The sequence below is a fragment of the Drosophila serrata genome, unplaced genomic scaffold (genome assembly GCF_035046125.1).
Source record: "Drosophila serrata isolate PLE 108 unplaced genomic scaffold, ASM3504612v1 contig_272, whole genome shotgun sequence".
In the NCBI taxonomy this organism is placed as follows: domain Eukaryota; kingdom Metazoa; phylum Arthropoda; class Insecta; order Diptera; family Drosophilidae; genus Drosophila; species Drosophila serrata.
This window is the reverse complement of record NW_028257170.1, coordinates 5068303-5091335: the sequence shown is the minus strand read 5'-3', so window position 1 is coordinate 5091335 and position 23033 is coordinate 5068303. Positions and strand designations below refer to the sequence as shown.

At 42.0% G+C, this 23033-nt stretch overlaps 2 protein-coding genes across 3 annotated transcripts; one reads left to right on the top strand and one right to left on the bottom strand.

Annotated features, from left to right (window-relative positions):
- The first annotated feature begins 219 nt into the window (after nucleotides 1-219).
- On the top strand, nucleotides 220-22297 carry Syn1 (Syntrophin-like 1). 2 transcript variants are annotated; one of them, XM_020944275.2, is made up of 8 exons: nucleotides 220-847; nucleotides 10219-10534; nucleotides 10592-11088; nucleotides 19551-19760; nucleotides 19846-20156; nucleotides 20273-20467; nucleotides 20530-20904; nucleotides 20969-22297. In XM_020944275.2, exons 2-8 carry the CDS (start codon nucleotides 10293-10295, stop codon nucleotides 21050-21052), a joined length of 1914 nt encoding a protein of 637 aa, XP_020799934.1. In that variant the 5' UTR covers nucleotides 220-847; nucleotides 10219-10292; the 3' UTR covers nucleotides 21053-22297. The 2 variants fall into 2 exon arrangements, with proteins under 2 accessions (XP_020799934.1, XP_020799933.1); XM_020944274.2 differs by having other exon boundaries at nucleotides 19846-20162.
- On the bottom strand, nucleotides 11700-17149 carry LOC110177519 (uncharacterized). Its single transcript, XM_086834426.1, has one exon. It carries the CDS (start codon nucleotides 14593-14595, stop codon nucleotides 13747-13749), a length of 849 nt encoding a protein of 282 aa, XP_086690552.1. The 5' UTR covers nucleotides 14596-17149; the 3' UTR covers nucleotides 11700-13746.
- Nucleotides 22298-23033: the final 736 nt, after the last annotated feature.

The following is a 23033-nucleotide window of genomic DNA, read 5'->3' as shown; positions in this document are numbered from 1 at the left end:
AGGTACAACATTATTAAAAAGATAGATTTCTTATTTAACTAACTTGTTTTATCAAGCCAAGGCTCAAACCCCGATAAAAATGGCAGCATACTTGGCAGCTGGATTAACAGCAGCTAAAACTAACATTTTGTGAGAGCCAACAACATTATGAGAGAGCGCTTAAGGCGAGCTTTTTTGAGAGCCACGTCTATATAAGCCACCCGCTTGCCGTTATTTTTTGTAAACTTGCAACTCACCCGCGCCGCCTTTGGTTCCGTTGAGAAATAACCCCGGAAAAGTCCAACGCAAAACAACGGTATTCGACCAAATCGCCGGGATAAAATAACAAAAAATTAATATTGCTTAGTGGCTGCTGGAAACAAATAGTTAATAATACATTTTTCGGTATTTACTGCCAACGATAAAAGTTCTCTTTGTTCCCAAACGACTTTCCCACAAGCACAAAGCCGCCGCCGCAGTCGTCGCCGTCGTCGTAGTCGCCGCCGTGCAAACAATAATAATGAAAAGCGCCAGACAAAAACCGAAAAGCCAATTAGCTTTTTGGCCATTTGAATGCCGTTTGTTGAATTGAATTGAAAGAGATAAATTCGCTAAATGCTGGCACATCCGTATCCAGTCAAGTTAATTAAATAAAACATGTTTGTTGAACCAAACCGAGGAGGAGAAGCTGTCCAAAGCTAAAATCAAAATAAATTCAAAGCAAAAAAAATCCTTAGTACACACAGTAGTGTGCGTTCGTGTGTGTGTGTACGTGCGTGTGTGTCTGCTTGCGTGTGTGTGTGCGCATGCGCCAATTGGAGTTTTAAGGCATTAATTGCTTTTTTTTGTGCAGCAATAAGATCGAAAGGTGGGTGATAACCAGTTTTTTCCTTATAAATTTTTGGATTTATATCTATATTTTTTATGCATTATTTATGGGGCTTCTATTGTGATTATTTCAGGTTTTTTTTAGTATTTTTTGTCAACGAATTCAAAAGGCGCCCACTCGTAATGTATCCCCCCTGCTCAACCCCCTTCTTGGCCACCACCCGCACATTTACTACGCGCGCTCTTGGCATAAAAAGCTCTGTTTTGCTCTGCGACGGCGTAAGCTTTTTCTTTCATTCAAGTCGCCGCTTGCCGCTGTCGTCGTCGCTTTGCCGTTATGCTGCGTGAAAGTTAATTCCGTTTACTATCGGCATTCATCAACATCATCATCACCATTACTCCCACAACAACCCCCTTGTCGTGCCCGCCCCCGCCTTAACCCTATTGCGACGCCACCTTTTTGCCGGCTTTTTGTGCCGAGCATTTAAGCAGTAATTGACATGCATTCGCCGATATGTGTTGACAGATAACCATACTCGTTCGCTTGGGCAGGCCTTTTGCCCTTTTCCTTTCGCTTTTCCGAAAAAACAGAGCAGCAGGGGGAGATGCAGAAGGAGGAGGAGGAGGAGATGGAATTCATTTGAAGACGGGGGCGGATTATTATTAAGGTCGGAGGGGATTAGGGGAGACGCCACGAAGCCCAATTTTCATCATCTTGAGTGTGGCTTAAAAGATTACCAGAGGCGAAGGAGTACTATAGATATACCAAAGCATTACGCGGGGGTGGCAACGGAAACTGAAACCAAAACCGAAACAAGTTTTTGGATTTTGCATTTTATTTGCATACCTTTATTCTAGCTAAAAATGAAATTAAGTTAAGTTTTACTTTGCTTGTCTTGTCTGTAATTATTTGTCAGTTTTTCAACCACCATGTGAGAAACCTTAAAAGTCGCATTACCTCATTATGTAATAAGACACTCCGCAAGCACGTTTCCGATAAGAACTTGACATTCCCACGCATTTCCACAGACGTGTAATAAAGATAGTCAACAAATTATAAATTTATACACGACAAAATGCAATTAAATTTAGATTTTTTAAATGATTAAAGATAAGAAATTAAAAATTGTTAGAGTCTTTGTCATTTATTTTTAATTGCCAGCTACTTAAGATAGATATTAATTTGGAGAACTCATAAAAGAATATTGCTATCCTTTTTGTATTAAAAATAGATTCAAATTGTTTTAATGAAATCAAATTAACTCTACCTTTTAATCTTTTTTATCAACGTTTTTAGTACTTGAGCTTTGTAGTTAATTAATTATTATATATATAATAAATAGAAGAATTTGATGATTAACATATATCATCTACGATCTCGCTTTTTTTTTAAATCGGTTGCAATAATAATTAATACAAATACTTGTGGCTAAAGACCTATAGAGCTTACATAATCTATCTTTTAATTTCACAGTCTCTAATATATCATTCTTATTCGTTTGAACAATATCTTAAAGGGTTAGTTTAACTTTAAAATGCTTAAACCTCATTATCTCAATATTTTACCACTTACAAACTGTTCGAAATACTTAAAGCGTTGAAAGAGGATTATACCAAATTTCAAGCAAAACCCATGGCAATATTTTATTTTTCCCGAGATTATGTGTGTTTTTTTGAAGGTTATCCTAGGGAAAATGCAACCTTATTTCGCGCTCCCTCCGAGATCACTTTCGTATTCAACGTATAAATTACGTTTCTGGAAAAGTGTAATCCGCTTTTTGGCTTAGCATTTTGCTGCCAGCTTTGCCGAGAGAAAGAAACCAAATTGCGCTAACTTAATCAGAGCGACGTGCAATTACTTGCATTAGAGCATTTCCACCTCTTCCTCCGCTGCATTTTCTCCACTCTACACCTCCTCGTCAGGTTCCCCTAGGTTTTCCCTCCTAGGTTGCTTTCTTGGCCCCGTCTCTGGTTCCATTTGTGCCCGTTACCTTTTGTCATCCAACGCGCCCTTCAACAGCTCACCGAAGCGACCGAGAGGCACAGACGACGACGTCGGCGAGGAAATATCGCACTTAAATTGCACTTAATGAAGCTGCATCATCACATTTTGCATTTCATGCAACACTGGGGGAAAAAACCTTGAGCAAGTATTAAGGAATGTCAACCTATACGAAATGAAACTGGAACTTGGATGGTTTAGAACCCCTTTGAAATTTTAAGAGGATACTATCTATTGAAAAGCCTCGCTCTGATAAGGAAAGTGTACTTAGTTCCTCCTTAAAGAGAACAGAAAATCTTCTTAATTATAGCATACACATACTGTTTTCTTAGTGCACTTAAAGATGCTTGGGTCTGGATCACTGTCTGGCTCTGTTGGACGGACGAATTCACTCCATTGCCATTTCTTTGCGTACGTGAGGAGTCTCCTGGTATCCTGGCTCGGGGAACAATGGCCGAGCCACTTGCATTCAACAGACAAATGAGTGGAAATTATGCCAAGACACTGGCAATTAATAAGTGGGGGAAAAAGCAAACGTAAGCCGACTCCCTCCTCCGTTTTCCCGATGCCGCCCATTTGACTTTTGTCTCTGGCCACCTGCTGTTATCCGCCTTCAGTGATTACAGACACTCCGCACACCTTTGCACACTCACACACTCACACATACATCACACACTCAAAGGGGAAGTACCACCCCTTTCGCCAGGGGGAATCCCCTTCAAGCCGAACGTCTCATTTACATGCTTGCATTTGGGGGCGTCGAGTGTTTGCCAGCGGCAATACATAATAATCCCAGCTCCGGTGTGCACTGCTCGAAATCAGTGGGTCCTATCGCCACTTATTAGCATGCCTTGGGGCTCTGAAAAATATATAATTGGGTTGCTCAGGTATCTTGATTAGATTTTAATGGGATTTTCGTATAGCGATAGCTGGGATTGATTCTATAATTGGTTCTTGTTAGCTTGATCGTTGGCTTTGAGAAACATTAGCATTTTAAATGTTATATGATATGATAGGTTTTAATTTACTATGTTTAAATCAGAAATTAAATATTTATAAATAAAATATAATTATTTTACCTCCCACAAAAGAAGGGCCAAGCTTTGTAAAAAGTCTTTGAGTAACGAAAGAAACTTTAATTAATTTAAGGCTTCTAGTGCACAATGACTTCATAAGCTGCTTACTATCAACCTTATTGAGTTAATTTTCTGGGAAGCCCTTTTTCCAAGTGCAAAATCAATCATTTGACTAGGACCAACCACACTTGGCAATTGTTTTGGCCAGTTCGCCAATAGATGTCAAGTAATATACATAAGCAGGCACGCAAGAGGTTTTGGGATTGAAATTGGGCAAACTTCAGAACTGTGACCATAACACACACTCCATGCCACACCACACCACACACACACTCAGACTGTGCCCACTCGGTCGAGTGCCAATACTCACGCAACCCGTACAGCAGGTAAAGCCAAATCCCCTTCGAACCCACACACAGCAATCAATATAAACGCATTTTCATAATTAATCAATGCTGAATAATTTGTCAGACAGAGCCAGGTTATAATGGGAAACTCGCAGAGGGGGGGCATTGGGATTGGTGTGTTTTTCCGGCCTAGGGGGATGGTGCGTATGTGTGTGTGTGTGTGGATGGTGTTTGGGTGGTGCTAATAAGCAAATCTCAGAGGTTTGTTTTGGCTTTTATCGGTCACACAGCGGCGGCTTTGTGGTAAATACACGAAATACTCGCCTCTATCTATGCAGATTCCAAATTCCAATCCCAAATCCGATCCCGATACCAATCCCAATCCCACACACATGAGTTGGCATGGCAGCGCGTCAGAGAGTCAATCCAACTGTGAAAAACCGCTTTTACACACTCATGACAGAAATAAGCGATAGTGGTTTTGTATAAATAGAAGTGAGTCGATGGTAAAAAAATAATAATACACATATGCAAACTTTAAACTTTAGATGAAAATAGAAATTCGTTTGAATAATAAAGTTTCTTAAAAAGGTCATTAAAAGGAAATGCCACTCATTAGGACATTTACTACATTGACAGTTTTTAAAAAATGTAAAATAAATATTAAATCAGAGAGAAAATCGTGTAAACTAAATCAAAATTAAATACTGGCGGCTAGTGTATGTAGGGCACTAATAATCTCATTAGTTTATTTGACTTTCAGTCGAGTTCTCGCATTACAAAAATAGCAAATATACAAAACAATGCCCAAAATGTGATGGCTTTACCGTCTCCCCAAACCAACATGGAATCTGGAATCTCTGGTCAGGACTCGCTTCCCTTTTAATACCAACCCACAATTCGAGTGGCTGCTGCTGTGTGTGTGCGGGGGGCATGGCATGCTCTGCGTATTATGTGTATTTAAAGATCATTAGTGCGCAATTTATATGTAGATATTCCGGGATATACGAACAAGTGTGTATCGATTACCACCAGTTGAGCGGGCGGGCTGGGGAAGAAAAAAGAAGGGGGAGTTCTTAATGCCAGTTGGCCCAACGTGTGGCGCATTGTTAGGAATGATTAAGAGGCTTCGATGGCATCAGCGCCCAGGAGGTTGCCAAGGTTGAGAAGCTCGAGTGGGTTCGTTCCGTAGGTGGTTCAAAGGTGGGCGCCATTGTGGGCCATGATGGTGGTGGTGGTGGTGGTGGTGGTGGTGGTGGTGTCAAGGCCAAGCGTCAGGACATGTGGCTCCCCCATGGGGTTTCTTCTACCTTAATCGAAGCTAAGCCGGATGTGGGGGCCAAATGAGAAAAAGAAGACTAAAATGGCGGAAAAATTGGAATTTTGCTTACCACGATGAATTGGCTTAAATCAAGCCTAGGAACCATTAATAAAGGCAGTTCTCTTATGGATTTAACTTTTATTTTAAGAGCTTCTGGTGGAATTTTATATTAAAAACAAGTTATGCAATATAAGAAATGGTTTAAGGAGATTTAAATTTAGGTAGATTTAATAAACATGTTTAATTATTTTCATCGAAGTTTTAAAAATCCTTTTTCCATATGTTAAATTATAGTATACATCATTAAAGGATCCAATTTAAATAGGCTCGTTTAACACAAACAACATCCTTCTAAAAGAACTTTAATAGGTAATGCCTTAGAGTTGCTTAAAAATATACATTTTATTGACCACCCCTGTATTATTTAATTTTATTATCTGGCCCAATCTTTCAACATATTTTCCAAACATTGACAATTTCCCTGGGCCTTTTTTTAAAACATTTTCTCATCGATTTCCCTCTCGATTTCCCCAAGCGCACCAAAGTATGCTATGAAAAATGATTCGATTGGCAGTGCCACAATTTAAACGGAGAATTTTAACCTGTCCTCCTTGGCCCTCTCCTTTCACCGCCAGCCATCCATCGGCCATATATCGTTGTCAATTTCACCCGATAACAATCAAGATTCCATTAAACATATAAGAGACTTGCGGCCCATCAACTGTCGCAGCATTTTTTGCATACATTTCCATATAATAAAAATACACACGATCCCCCTGAACCTGAGCTGGTCCAGATAAAGCGAATTAAATGCAGGTCCCGGGCGGAAAAGAGGTTTACGGATTAAATTAATGTTGGGAAACACAATGTGCGAGTGGGGCGCCAGTTGTTGCCACTCGCTCTAATGAAGCAACATTTGCGCCGCACACCCACACACAGATGCTTCTCTCCCGGCTCCTCACACAGATACACCCGCACACCCGTACACACGCACACACAGCCATCTGCATAGCGAAGCAAATAGCGAAAATTCCATGGAAGCTCTTGTGCGGCAGCAAAAAAGAAACCCAGAGCCAGCCATAAATATTTTTCGAAATAAATTCTCGTTTACAAATTATGATTTTATGACTTTTTGATGGCCCGCCACAAAACCCACACTTACGCAATTCCCACACATATACAAATACATGCACACATACACACACTCACTCAGGACATACGCAGGGTAATATATTTCCGAGGAAGCGAGAGGCAGCGACTCGAAGGAAAAACGCTTTACGTATTTATAGCAATTTCGCATTGGGTTGCCGCCGCTTCAGCTACAGCTTTATATATCGATACAAAGGACCTTCCTCCATTTTTTCTCTTCTTTTTTTTTATTCTGCCCATCACACAGTTTGCATTAAAAAATTGGCACAAAAAACAAAGAGCGAAAAATGCAGACAAAAAAAAGGGGCGAAAAACCTTAAAGCGGCGCCAAAAAAAGTTATTACACAAAAGCGCGAAAAAATTTTGTTCGAGTTGAATGCAACTTCCATGTGTATGAACAGTTGAGGGAATGATAATAGCATTCAAAGAGCGTTGAGAAATTGTAAATAGTTCAATTTTTTATACGAAATATTTTTATTAGTTGTTATTTGAATAATTTAGAAATTGAAATACTTTTCTAATACAGTATTATAATTTATCGTAAATAAAATGAGGTTTATATTAACATAACAAAACATATTATATTAACATTTAAAAAGAACTTACCAGGATAAACTAATCCGTTACAAATTGAAAAGATTACAAAATAAGAATATATGATATAATAAAATTAAATGTATATATATTCTTTAAAGGTCTTTGAAATGGGTCCTTCTATTAAAATAATATTTAAAAAGCTTAGTTCCCTAACGATTTCCATATATATTTTTATTATTTTGCCATATTATGTAATCATTTTGAATTCTATGCAATTCTTATACTCCAATTTATATTAGCAGACTAGAAAAATCGTACAAACTTTAATTCATATATCACAATAACGATTTCCAGTTCAGAACGACTATTGTTTCAACCGGAAGTGTGGTCTGTGTTGCTGCAGCAGCTGCTGCCACTTCCCAGCATTTTGTGTGGCCATTTTTTTTTTGTCCGATTTTCGCGCTGCCTACTTTTGGGGCGCATAATTTATGACCGCCCGGCATTAAATTAGCCAAAGCGCAGCATGAAAAACGGCAGAAACGGCTGAAATGCTGGCGACAAGCGACGTCCGGCGCTTATTAGAAGATGACGTGGGAGGGGTAGGGGGAAGGGGAGGGGGAGGGATGGGGTGCAGGCAGGATGCGGACTCCGCAATTGCCAGGGTGTTTCAGAGGCGGGGAGTGGGCGTGACACACATCCGAACAAATAGTTGAAATCTCTTTGGGCCAAGACAGCGGGGCAGCTACTAATATTTCACACATATTTCATGGGAGTTTTTTTTCTGTTGATTCGCGGTGGGTTCGTCTTTTATTTTTATGCAACATTTTTCGCCATTTATCAAATATTTATTTGCTATTTACCTATGTACATATAGCTTGTACGCGAGGTATGCAAATAAGTTGAGCACAATGAAATACAATTGAACATTTTCGTAGCAATTTCATTTTGATTTAGCCTTGTTTCTGCAACTGCAATTCAAATGCACAATGAGGAAAATATTCTTTAATTTATGTACTTTCATAGAGGAACAACATAACTATGGGAATTATTTAGAGAATTTTATGGAATATTTTTAATATATTCTATTGTTATTGTTATAATTTCAAGTGGAATGCTTTTATATTATTTCATTTCAATAAAATATTGACTGTATTGAAATTTTTTGGATTGCTTTGTTAGGCAAAAGCTTTCGTTTGTTGAAATGATTTTTTAAATGGTTTAAACTGGTGAAATTGTTTAATATAAAATTATTTTCAATTATACTAATGCCTTCTATGTTGTAATTTGATTTCTAGAAGGACAATACATAGATTTGGTTATCTTTTTATTGCATTACCACTTAACCCCCCTGACATGCACTCACTTTCCTTATATAAAATCCATTACTTATATCCATTTCCTTAATGCATTTCTTAAACTTTCCGGGACTCTGAGGACAGCCCTCGTTATTTATCCTTGAATATATGTATGTGTGTGTTTGTGGGTGTGAGGGGGGGTGTGTGTGGTGCCTGGTGTTTGTTTGGTTGTGTTTACTTACAATTATGAGCGTGTTGATGACAACATTGCCAGCGCCAGCTCTAGAGCCTTCGTCCTCGCCATCGCCATCGCCTTCGCCTTCATCCTTCATCCCTCGTCCTTCGTCCTTCGACTCAAGCAGTCACACACTTGGAAAAGTTTTATATACATTTTTGCCAAGTCTTCGGATGGGGCCTTGAGCTGCTGCGGCATTGCAATAATAATTACAAATGTTGCACAATAAATTGCAAAGTCAACAGACTTGCTGACGGCAGAGGCAACAGTGGCAACAGCAGCAACAGCAACAGCAACAGCGGCACAAGGATCTCAAGGAGCAGGAGCAGCGGCAAAATTACTTCCTGCTGAATCGTAGCGGAAATGTACATACAAATGGCACTCACACAGACGCCAGCGCAATCACAATCCCAGAAACAGGATGTGTCTGACTGGAGCAGTCCTTTTCCGGTTGAGAGCGTGAGCACGAAATCGAATTCGATGCTCCTCCAGCCCGCTCCCTGTTCTCCCTCAAAACTGCCTAAACTCCCCGGTCTGTGGTCGTGTCACGCTGGCATCTCTGGCAGGACTCCTGGGTCCTGGGAGAGTGGCAACTTGTCAAATAGAAAATCATAGAAAAAAGTCCCGCGGCGGCGACAAGATGCGTAATTGCAGAGCTCCGGGCGGGGAACTGTTGCACTGCTGTAGCTGCCAAGGATGTGCCGGGATGTGTGCTTTGTGTGTGTGAGTGTGGAAGGATGTGGCCGGATATGGAAGGATGTGTGGCCCAAATGCCACGGCTTTTTGCATTCCCACTCCCATTGCCACATGCATGGTGGCGGTGACTCCAACTCACCCAACTCACTCCCTGCTGTCTTGTCGGAGAATGCAATAAATCCTGGACTGGCAAAACAATGACAAATGTCCTGGCTTCCGCTTTGCATATGTCTGTATGTATGTATGTGACAGTGTTTGTCCTCCGCATGCCGGACGTTTAATTTGATATCCGCTTATTGCCAACAACAACTCTTGTCATCCGCATGTCTCAGTTAAATAGATATTCGATTGAGACTCCAAGGCAAAATGTTTAAATTTCGATGCCATCTTAATGATTGCGGAAAAGTACAACTAAATTGAATTTATTCATTTAAACGAAGCTATAAATAAATATCGCTGCGCTTTGCGTATCTTTTTCCAATTAGTTTTACACAACTTCACATCCGTTTAACTGTCAAGTTCTTAATTATTGCTGGCATACAAATAAATTTATAACCAATAAATAATGCTAAGCTTAGATACCATATTTTTACATGATATTAAAGAGGAGATTGCATTTAACTGCAGTTGGTTTTAAATATATATACATATGCATATCATTATCATTAATTTGTCATTTTAAAACTACATATTATTGTCATTAAGCATCCTTTTTAAATATTAGTACAACCCATATATCTTTTATGCTTTTAGTACCCGCTGGCGGTTGACATGTAGAACCATATATCTTGGCATCCTGCAATCGAAGTGAGAGAGAGACAGGCATCATGGTGGAATCCTCGAGCCTGGGGCGGACACCGCCAGCGGCCCAGCAGCCTATTCCTCAGCAGCATTCGCCCTCGCCCTCGGGGATGCGATGCGGCAACTTGGAGACAAGGGTGCGTGGTGCCTGGTATCGTGTCCTGGTCACGCTAGAGACAGACTTTCTGGCCGTCAGCCTGGACGAGTCCTGCGAGGCGGCGCAGCAAACCAACGATGGACAATCTACGACGCTAAATGGAACCTTAGGGTGAGTCTTAATATTTAACTCTTAAATATATAATTTTCTTATAAAATGATGTCCCAGGAGCAATCACAGCGGCGGAGGTGGCGGTGGCACTGGTGGAGGCGGAGGCGGAGCTGGTGGTTCCAGCCAGAATGGCACCCTGCCCAGCTCCGCCTCCCTGCAGGGTATGAATGTTCAGGACACCGAACTGGATGGCACTGGGAGCAATGACAACAATGGGGACAACCGTGATCCCTGCCTGAATAACAACAACAATGCCGGCGACGGAGGCGGCATGGATATGTGCGACGTACCTGACCATGTGGCCAACCAGAAGCGGCACGTTCGCATTATCAAATCGGATAACAACGGCCTGGGCATCTCCATCAAGGGTGGTCGCGAGAATCGTATGCCCATCCTCATCTCGAAGATCTTCCGTGGCATGGCCGCCGACCAGGCCAAGGGCCTCTACGTGGGCGATGCCATACTCACGGTCAACGGAGAGGAGTTGCGTGATGCCACCCACGATGAGGCAGTTCGAGCTCTAAAGCGATCCGGTCGCGTTGTGGATCTGGAAGGTAAGTTCCAATGATACATTCGTTACTGGCCAAAGTGCCACCGGGATGTCAAATTGCTATTTGCGTAAAACATTTTGCGCACACAAAGTGGGGCTAGGTGGAGTGCTGTGGAACAAGTGGACGGAGGGCTTAAAAAACAGCGAGTCAAACTAACAAGTAAACTATGAGCCACATCGCGAAATAGTTGGGTACAGTGGAATGGATAGGAAAATTAGGGGAATGAAAATATATTTAAATTAGTGAGTAAAATATTAAACCTCTTAATATCTTACATTTCTCAACGAAAACATTTCTTTTATTTACATCAAATGAATAAGTTTAAGTCCAACTTCCACAAATAATAAATCACATACAAAAAGCTGAAATTTAAATCGAAAAGTTTTAATTGTAATCCCCAACTAAGAACGACGCAATATCCATCTCGGAATACAGATTCCCCCCAACGTTAGCAACCATAAAATACAAAAATGCTATCTGCCACTTGGTTTTTTGTGATAAATTGTGTCTTTGATTCCATGCTTCGTTCCTTCGCCCCCGCACCTATAACTGCATAGATAATCTTTTACAAACTTGTTCAACCGTGATTAATTGACTGACAGAGGGGATTCTTCTTCCTTTTTTTTGTCCCCTTGTTGTGGCATCCGTCCCATGGTAGAGATGTGGAGCTCCGGAGCTGTGGAGTATTGGAGTAGCGAGCTGGAAAGGCGGAACAGAGGGTTTTAGTGCAAATACATACGTGGGATTACTCAGCAAAACATGCGAGTTACTGCTACACTGATGTTGCCACTGTTGCAGCTGGGTTCCCATGTAAATCCCCACCAGCATCCAGCATCCAGCATCCAGCATCCACTACTACTGGCCAAAGCGCCACCTTCCTCAGCAACCCAACCCCAACATGTTGACTGTTAGCTGTTGACTGCCGTTAGTTGCGCTGGTTTGTTGGCTGGTTGGTTGGTTTGTTGGCTGGCTGGTTCGTTCGTTCGTTGCCTGGCTTGTTTGCCCCGGCTTGGCAATGAGTAATGAGAAAAGTTTTCTTTCCATTTGATCAAATGGCCCAAAAATACATAGTCGCCTGTTGCGGGTGGCACTGCCACTCCTGTCGAGTGGCAAAAAAGCGAAAATGTTTCAGGTTGGTATGATGGGATGATGTCAGGATGCTGAGGATGCTGGGGATGCTGGGGATGCTGGGGATGCTGCGAATGCCGGAATCGGATGCTACGCACTGCATCCTCAACTGCCTGTCTGAGTGGCTGACAAGCAGAAGCGGAAATACATAAATAAAGCAAAAAGGTTTATAGGTGATGAAGGCGGTGAGATGCAAAGAGAAAACGGAAAATAATTATCATCGTTTGCCAAACAATCTTAAGGGTTCCCTTTGGGAGAATGTCAATTAATGCTATGATGGATGATGAATAATTGATTCTTCGTTTAAAGAAGAGTTATCTAGTAGCTGAGATGATAAAGGTTAAGGAAAATTATAGGAAGAATCCTAAATATCTTAAACGTTTCATTGATATCCCCCTTTTTAAGCATTTAAAAACGCCTTTGAATTTTCCACAGACCTGATCTAATAACAACCCACAGACAAGTACATAATCACACCAGGACACATCATCATCGTAACCATAATCAGGGACACACAGGCGAACAGAGAGAGAGAGAGAGAGTGAGGAGAGGACACAGGACAATGCCTAATCAAAGTGCTCGGGCAAAGTTCGAGCATCGTTTCCGGTTCATCTCCATTCAGAGTTCAGTTCGGTTCGGTTCAGTTCCATTGCTGTTTTGCTTTTGCTCTACCATTGCCTCGCACAAAACACAATAAACAATAGTAAGCATCAATTAGGCGATGTATGGGTGTATCTCTGGGATGTCCTTGCACACACACACGCAGCAGGCACACAGAGAGTGGGAGCAGGACACACATGTGGGCTTGGTGTCTCTGTGTGTGTGTGTGTGCATCCTGTGGGCGTGACCCAATCACAAGCCAAACCATTTGGCATAAACAATGCAATGAACCGTGCACGACAATTTTGCTGAAACAACTTCCTTGGCGAGATGAAGGATATTGGAGTAAAGGGGGGAAATGGGGTGGGGATTTCCCCTCCCTCCCACCCTCTGACATAGCCAATTCCATTTCCTTGACACACACATTTCCTGGGCACCAGCTGCTGCTACTGCTGCTGCTTCTTCAGCTAAACAAACAGTTCAATTATTGCCTTTATGTTAGGTAATATCTGAAGAGTCCAGCAGTGATCTCTCTCTCAGTTGGAGTTCAAAAATTGGCTAAGCTGTTACCGTTTTGTCAACTTAAATAGGACAAGGGGAAGTAAACAATTTAACAATTTCAATTCCACAAAAGTTAAAGACTTAAGGCAGGATTTAAATTACATTGCATGTTTCTATTGTTTCAAATTTAGGACGTTGTTATTATAATTTCTTTGAGTTATTAAAGTATATTCAAACCTCTAGAGATTCCTAAAAAACCCAGAAACAGGAGAACTTTAAAATATAATAAAAGAAATCTGTTCCAAAATGTTGATTGACAGCGAAAACTTCAAATAAAAGACAGCATTATTTTCATGTCAAGTAGATACGTATATTTTGTTTCACATAATCCTGCATTTTCCAGTTTTTCAACTGTTTTTAGAAATGAATCCCCTAGATCCTTCTCAGGCGCTCGCTCCTCAGTCGTCGTCGACTTGGCTGCTCCACGGCCAAGACAAGGCGTCCAAACTGCGCTCCTCGTGCTCCCAAAGGCAAAAGGATTAGGCGACCACTGGCCAGTTGGTTGGTCAGGGCCTCCTCTGCTGCTGCCTCCTCGACCAGTTCCACCTGCGACTCCTCCAGATCCAACTCGTTCTCTGGCTCACTCAACTCGGGCACTCCATAGGTAGCAGCAGGTGGTCCGTAGGTTCCCGCCGGGGTAACGGCCTTGACCTCCGCCTCGGGAATCAACTCCTGCTCGGCCTGCAGGGCAGGGACATCAGCAACAGGCTGCTGGCCGTCAGCAGCAACAGCACCATCGGTGGCAAAGTCCTCGACAGCATCGAGCGTGGGTGGCTGAAAGTCACGGGCCGGCTCCTGGGCCACCACCACCACGGTGTCGGGCTCTAGGGGATCCTGCTCTCCGGGGGCGCCGTAAGTGTTGGCGGGCGTGCGGATGGCCACCTCCAAATCCGCTTCAGTCTCCGCTTCCGCTGCCACTTCCGTTTCCGGCTGCAGCTGCTGCTCCGTGGTGCTCAGGGGTTCGGTATTCTCCAGAGTCTCCACATCGCTGGGAATGCTCGGGGTGGTGGCCAGTGGTTCGGCCTCCAGCTTGGGCTGCACCTCGCCGGGCAGACTGAAGGGAATCCTGGGACGGAAGCCGGCGGCCGGATACGGGGTGGATGAGTACTCCACCTGGCGCTGGCTCTTCACCCGGTTTCGCTGAGGCATGGCCGAAATGGCGGATATGGCCAGCAGGCCGAGGGCCAGGACAAGGATGGTTGGTTGGTTCCGCTTCATCATATTCGAGTACCGGACGACGAGGAGTGCTAACGGTTTGTGCCCGGCTGCTGTGGGTGCTCCGCTATTTATGCCACGACAGCGGATTCCCTCGGATTCTCCGCCGATCAGAATTCAGTAACGGTCGCAAGGTTGTATTATGATAACTCGCCCCAATCCCAGATGCATGGTGCACAGTGCGAATCCGAATGTATGACTATTTTTTTGCGCATTTAAAAACGTATCGTGGCCCATCAACGCAGCCATCAAGCTCAATGTTAATGTCGCTTTAATATCAACAACCTGCCTGCCTGACTGTCCCTGTCTGCGCCCCACCTCCCAAAAACTTCAGTTCCATCTCTCGGGCTTAGCCCTCCAAGACTCACGTCATCGTTGTCAACGTGCCTCGCATGCCACGCAGCTCAGAGCTCGGTGCGAGGAGCTGTGGAGCTGCAGAGTCTCTGACTCGCATTTAATTTCGGCCCGGCACATGTCCATGTCCATGTGGGAGCTGCTTCTGCTGCTGCTGCTGCTGACGGAGCTTGATCCATTTCGCTGGCTTTTCTGGGCCAAGAAATATATTATTGGAAGCCAATTATGGTGGCTAAACTATTTTCGGGGGAATTTCTTGTCAGAGCCACGAATTTATTGTACACTGCCAGTGGTTTGTGGGAAATTATATTAAAGATTTTGAAGTAGAAATTTAAGGACTATTATTGAATAAATAAATAGCTTAAGTTGCTGACATTCTTTCAGTGTAATAAATAAATAGTTCCCTTAGATTACTTTACTTTAGAGCTCCTTAATAGTTTCTCAGACTTACAAAAGATATTTAAAGTTTAGTAAATCCAATTTAAATTTCCATTACCTACTTATCAAATCCACTTTACTACCAAATATCCTGCCATTAATCAACCACAATTGCCCATATTTTATAAAGGGCTTCTACCTCATTAGGAAAATTACGCATATTTATAAGAGCCGCATTCCTTTCTCTCTGGCAATTGCGAGTATTAACCAAGCCAAGCCAATCAATTAGCCAAGTTACTCCGCTGCGTAAGTGAGCCATCATCGTTCACTCGCTTTGTTACGTTGAGTTGAGTGAGCATTTGGATTTTCGGCTTACGGTTTTGCGGTCGTTTTCATAATTTCAACCGGTGTGTTCATTAAATTAAAGTGGCCCAGATCTATAAGCACGCAAAGTGGCGCAAATGTAATCACAATTTCAAAAGCCTTTGGCCATGAATGGGCGACGACATGCTTAACAGGGCCAGGACTCTCTCTCTCTCCCTCTCTCTCTCTCTGTCCGCCACCCCTTTTATGCCCAATGACTTCTTGGGCCAGGCTCTTGATTCGAACTTCAATTTACAAGTTGGCCAAGTTGTTTGCCAAGCACCGCTGGCCGCTGCCGTTGCCGTTGCTTCTGCTGTGCGCACAACTTTTGGCCCAAAGTATTTGCGCCCAGGCAGCCGTCTCATTGTAATTTAAATAAGCCAGGAGGCAGGGGACAGGGGGCAGGGGTAGAGAATCGGGAATGGGATTCCCGGCAACTGGATTCCAACTCCGACTGCCAAATGTCAGCGACAGATTCCGCAGATGGCGATGGAGGCGACGACAGTTGGCTTTGCTCGCCGCCTCCCAGAAGTCCATTAGCAATGGTTTTTACAGCTTGGCACACATTTGTGGACCCTCAACACTTGAAGAAAATTATAGTATTTATTTATATTAAGGCAAAAATTACCAAAGAGTTGACATAATAAATAATTTGGCACTTAAGCAAAGGCAAACCATTAGTGACAATAGACTACAGATCTTTTTTGTTAGATTTTCTCAATCAAAAAGCATTTATTTTATATTTTGTATTTTTAGTTAATAAACTTTATTATTTCCAGTGAATAGGACCACTAGCTCATTCCGCTTAGGTGGTGGAACTACCCCAGTGGCTCCTACTTAGCCAACCTGCCCACCATTTCCTCCCCAGGAGCGCGTGAGATTTTACTCGCAAAAGTTTTGTGCAAAGTTTGTTTTAACGCACGATTTGCCGAATTCCGAATGCCGCCTGCTGTTGATATCATATTCCAACCGACCAGCCACGCCCACTATACTCCGGCTTGCCCCTTTGATTTATGTTTTTTCGGTGGGGTTTGGGACGGGAGTGCGAGTAACATTGCCGGATTTGCAGGATTTCCTTTTGTCGGCAAAGGTGTAAAAAAGTTGTTTTTTTCCCTCTCTTTTTGCCCGACTGTGAATTAAGTGGGGTAATGTGGGCGGACCCAGAGCCAAATGAATGCGTTTTGAGTAATAATATTATCGTAAAGATCGCCTAGTTGGGAGGGGAGTCCAGAGTGAAATAAAATTAAATTACATTTTGTAAGGTGGCTAAAGAGCTTAGGTATAAGCGTTCATTTAACTGAGGGAAGAACTTTAAGCTTACAGTAAGTTAAGTTTAAGTTAGTTTATACTTATCTGTTAAATCTTTCAATAATTTGATTGGTTTTAATTCTATCATAAAGTTATTTCTAGTCACAGAATCTTAATCTTTATATTAAATGCCTATCATCTTTTAAACTATTTAATTTTAATCAAGAAATACTTCAACAGAATAACCCCAATTTCAGTGAACATTTCAAGGAGAGCCTTAAGAAATGTTTAAAAAGCTTCTATTAAATTGCTTTATGCACAATTTTTGTGAGCTATATTTATTTAGCCCACATGTTGTAAGCACTATGCAAATCCTTGAGTTTAATCTTCAGTGGAATGTTTGTAATACCATATTTATTTGAAAAATGCCAGAGCGCAAAATATTCATACTTAAGCAGCTAACAATTGTGGCCTGTGGTGCTTTTTAGCTAACTTTTCCATAACTTGTTTATTTTTCCAGGATTGTTTTTTAGCACACAAACATGAACAAACACACACACACCGTGAACTGGGCAACTTTATTTACACTTAAATGCAAAAATTTGCACAACTTATTACAGTTGTTATTGTTGTTTTTGCTGTTGCATCTAAACTTTTGCCGCTGCTGCCAGTTGCGTTTTCTCTCGTTTTGTCGTTTTTGGTTTTTTTGTTGTTTGCTCAACAGTCCACTCCGAAATCTACCACCGCCCACTTTATGGCTATAACCCAAAAAAGGTTGCATTTTTGATACCCTAGAAGAGGGTGTATAAGCTTTTCTCTGGGATATAATAAGTGAAAGATTTTTAATATACATATTTTGAATAGCGTCCTCCAAGACACTTCCTATAAAGTGTTGAATGCAATGCTTTAGTATTATTTCCTTAAACTAACAAAAATAAAACTAGGCACTTAACAATATATTTTACTTTAATTTATTGCTTTTAATATATTTTAATCCCATAACTCCCCAGGTATCCCTATCTTTGCAACTAAATATCCTTCTAAACTCTCTCACAAGCTTCATCAGTTTTTGCGCCTGCCGCTATGCAACAATTTTTTTTTACTTTTCCTGCTTGTTTGTCGTCGTCGGTTGCATATTTGTGAATGCAAATGTTAGCTCAGCTCCAGGAGAAACGGCGGCTTAGGCAACGCGGGAGTGGAGTTGGAGGGCCTTGGCGGCTTCCTGTGAACCCTTTAGTGTACGTAAATGCCAAGCAATTAGCAAGTGGGGGCGGGTACAGTGGCTGGGTGACATATATGTATATAACCCATACGCCGTGTGGCCGTTCGCTCTAATTAGTTGAGCTAAACACACGAATTGAGTTGGACAAACCGCCGCCAACCGTCGGCGGCCGATGGCATTAAGTGTGAAAATTGAATTTCCAAATCACTCGAATGGCAAACGATGCCGACAACAACAACAATGATAAGAGGAACAACAACGACAACTACAACGACAACAGCAAACGGAAATTGTGCAAATGTTGTGGGCGGAATTCCGAGCAGGGCCAATGGCTTGGGTCTGGGTTCTGGCTTCTGGCTTCTGGGGTTCACCACTCAGATGTACGGACTCTAAGTGGGGAGACTTCGAGAGCCTTTTCCTCCTGCCCCCTGCCACAGGCACCTGGCATCGCCATCAGCATTTGCATAGAAGTTGCACAGTGGTGAGCCAGTTCAGCCATGCTAATGTCATTATAAATGAATCGCATTGCGAATTCAGTGAGATGTTTACAAATTGATGTTAAAGAAAAAATGAATAAATAGTCAGGGGGAGATTAGATTAGCTTAGGAAATACATTAAGAGTGCTGCGACTCTTGATTTAAATTTCATTAAAAGCAAAACAAAAACAGGTTTTTAAATTTAGCCTTTAATAATTACATTGTAATGTAAAATATATAGTTAGGATTATTTAATATATGAAATGTAATTGATTTTGTATGTGTTAGGTCTTTCTATTCTCTCTTAATTAGTTTTCTAGTGGAGAACCTTGATTTATTTTATAAAATTTTTCTAAAAAGAGTTTCATACCTTATGGGTTTAACAATTTTCCTATTACCTTAGAAAGCAAACAATAACTATTTAGAATACATTATATTTACATGAAACACATACTTTCTATATATCTAGATTTGTAAATTTATATTTATATATATTATTTATAGTCTTCTAAGTTTGGTTTTAAAAAAGAAGAACTATAAATTGAACCCCCATTTTTGACAATTACTCCACTGTACCCAAGAGCTTGTCGCTAGTCTCGGGTTCTTTGGGTGTGCAAATCGAATAAAAATGGAGCGGAAACTCTAATGAATTTATGCCGCAGCCTTTGCCAAGACTGCCACAACAAGAACTCCAGACAGCCACATCGGCCATGTCGATGGAGTCTATTTTTTCCAACTCCATAGTCCGGACTCCGGACTGATTGAATACTGATGATACCCACACACACACACACACACACTCATATTCCGGACTGCATCCATATTCATGAAATGCTATACCGTTTGATTTGCATCGATGTTTATGTTTAAATCCCTTTTGGGTTTTTTTCTTTTCTTCCTCATTTTTTTCCGATGTGCAGTTAAATTCCTGCGAGAAGTGACGCCCTACTTTCGGAAGGCTAGCATCATCTCCGAGGTGGGTTGGGAGCTCCAGCGGGCTTTCCTCTGTCCACTGGGACCGGGGGTTCCCACCTCGCCGCCTGCCCCAAAGACAACACCCCGGGCGGATACGCGATATATACCGCTGCAGTTAACGCATTTGGCCAGAAATCTCAAGTACATCGACCCGGGTAAGTTTTGCACCCTCCTTAGATAAGATGTTGTGAATATAAGATCGGAAAAATAATGTATTTTCCCTCCTGTTTTCCCCAACAGAGAACCGCTGCTTCGAGCTGCATTCGCCGGACGGCGTTCACTCGTGCATCCTGCGGGCATCGGACTCGGCGGAGGCCCTCGTCTGGTTCAATGCGCTCCACTCGGCCATGGGCAGCAGCACGCAGCGGGCTCTGGCCGAGGCCAATCGGGCTCTGACCAATCTCATTGGCGAACTGAAGCACATCGGCTGGCTGAGCAAGCGGATGAGCGGTGGCGGTGGCGGCGGAGGAGGCGGCAGCTCGGGGAGCGCCGGCGGTGGAGCGGCCAGTGGGGGTAGCGGCACCTCAAACAGCGGCGTGGCCGGCGAGCTGGTAAGTGTAAGTTGACCCCAAAAATCCCAAGCAGCAATAGAAAAGCCATTAGGCAATTAGGAATTTATAGAAGCAAAAATATAATGCTTGGATTTTCCAATTTTCGCTCTATGCAGCCCAGCGGTCGTTCCAGCTCTGAGAGCTCCGATGAGAGCGACAAGTGGCTGCCCATCTTTGTGGCGGTGACGGAGCGCGAGTTTCGGATATACGAGAGTGCACCCTGGTCGGTGGAGGCCTGGAGTCGTCCGCTGGAGATCTATGCCCTGGCCACGACACGACTCGCCGGAGCCGGGAACAATTCCTCCCTAAATGTGAGTGTGGGAAACTACACCCGCACATATATAAATTCAAACTTGTTGTATCCTTTTGGCAGGGCCAGCAGACCACGGTGTTCTGCGTCCGCTGTGGCACCGCCCGCGGTGTGCTTGTCTATTGGCTGCGCTCGGAGACGCATCGGGACATGGCCGCCTGGGCACGGGCCTTGGTCCAGGGCTCCCATCAGGCGGTCAACTACCAGAGGGAGTTCTCCTTTCGCTGCCTGTTCCAGGGCCGGCAGTGTCAATTGGTTGTGCACATAAATCGTGGCTTCTTTCTCTACGATTGCGGAGGATTTGCCCCAACAACGCCAACGGCGGCGGTGGCCACCACCAAGACGCAACTCTGGCAGTTTGCATTTGACAAGCTAAAGGGGTCCGCGGATGACGGTACCAGGATGCTGTATCTGGACTTTGGCGAGGATGGAGAAATTGTGAGTCCTTAAAAGAATATATATTCTTGAATATATTATTCTTCAATAATAATTTTCAATGCAGGAACTGGACATGGAGTGCTGTCCCAAGCCGGTGGTCTTTGTTGTGCACAATTGCCTATCGGCCAAGGTTCATAATATTGCCTAGGACGAGGTTCAATTCGAGGAGACTACCCGATAATTGTATATGTTTTGCCAGTAGTGGGATCTATCTTATTATTATCTTCTGTGTATTTTTGTTGACAATGAAAAAGTATTAGTTATTATTGTTGTTGTTTTTAGCTACTAAGCTTTTTACCAGTTCTACAATACATTTTGATATGTGCAATAATTACTTAATCTTGTCAATTAGCAAAGATTTAATCCGAAAAGTCTTATGCCAAGATGCAGATATTTTTTTAATTTACTTTCCGGCTAAGCCTAAAAGCAGGCAACCGAACGTTTCGAATCATTTCATTTTACCTTTTACAAACATAATCTGAAAAAATAGTAAGATTTCTAGAGATACTTATTAGTCCTATCGAGATACGACTTAGTTTATTTAGCAAAGAGGGTTAGATAGTGGTAGATGAGTGAGCATTTCGTGCTTCCCGATGGCTATGGAAATGAATTAGTTTGGTAGGTTTAGCTGGACGGATGGGAAGCATAAAAAAACAAAATAGATTTTTGAAAAAAAGTAAGAATAATGCAAAAATAACGAAGCACAAACCAAAAAAAAAATAGGAAAAGAGAAAAAACTTTATTTATCTTGTAAGTAGACGTAAATTCCCTTTTTTACGTGTGTCTTTCGCACAGGATATATATCATATACCTTCTAATGTGAAATCGGCGGAAACGAACTCTAATTCTATGAACTCTACAACATTTGCATAAACGTTGAACAATAATTATCGTAATTGTACTTAACTAATTGTATCTTGTATCTTGTATCTAAACGAAGCACACATATCTCGGCGCCCACTCCTCAGTGGCACCGATATCGATCGTGGACTAGCCTCCCAAACTAAACTAAACTAAACTAAACTATATATAAAACCATAGAGATATCAAAAAACGAATACGAGTACATATATGTATATCCAGGCCAGTTCGCAATTTCCCCCCAACTCTTCATGTACAAGCCATCGATCATATGCAATTATTATACATTTATATCTACATATAACGTGACACATATTCATTTTATGAAATTAGAAATTTCGTTATAGAGAATAACAACAAAAAACAAATAAGAGAAACGAAATGAAACGAAGAAGAACAACATATAAGTAACAATTGAAAATGACAGAAATCAATAAGAAAATGACAAAAAATAAAGACGTACAATATTTTTAACATAAGTAGTGTTGAATCTTCGATAATAAACTTATATATAAATACAATACCATCAAAACAAGACAACTTTTTAGTTATTTATATCGGAAAATACTTGAATCAAAGGTAAGATAACAAAAACATAAGCTCTACTCTGCCAAGGAATATATCAAAATAATTCATTACCAAGAAACTCTTTAGTTTCCTCTCTGATTTAACCCTTAATCTCAAAATTAAACAACAGAAAAAATATGAGAATATTTACAGGAATCTCAGGAATGTTGTATTGACTTTGCCAGGCCCACAAGAGGCCACAGGAATTCAATTAAACCACGCACAAGTGCAATTTCCTCAAGTTGACCCTTCAACCGCCGATGTGCATTTTATGTGCCTGCAAAAATGTCTGTCTCTGGGTCAGCAGGCAGGCAATCAACGAACTTCTGCCTGGGTCACCATCAGCCTGTTGCTATTGTTGTTGCCCCCCAAGACACATATTTATTTCCTGCGAGTGTCAGTGTGTTTGTATGAATTTATTTTCAATTTTATCATTTCCCATTTAAGACGAAAACAAAGTCACCCGAAGAACGTGACCAGCATGTCCAACAGCTGGCACGGTCAAGCCACTAACTTTGCTCATCACAAAGTTAAACCGACAAAACTACACAAGATATACGCACAGTGGCATATTCCACATATATGTATATACAGTTGTGAGCATAAATATAGGTAAGCTTAAAATTAAATTTATATCATATTTTATTATATAGCTGTGACTCAGCTGTGACGTTTTCTTTTTGTTTTGATTCTGTTTTTCT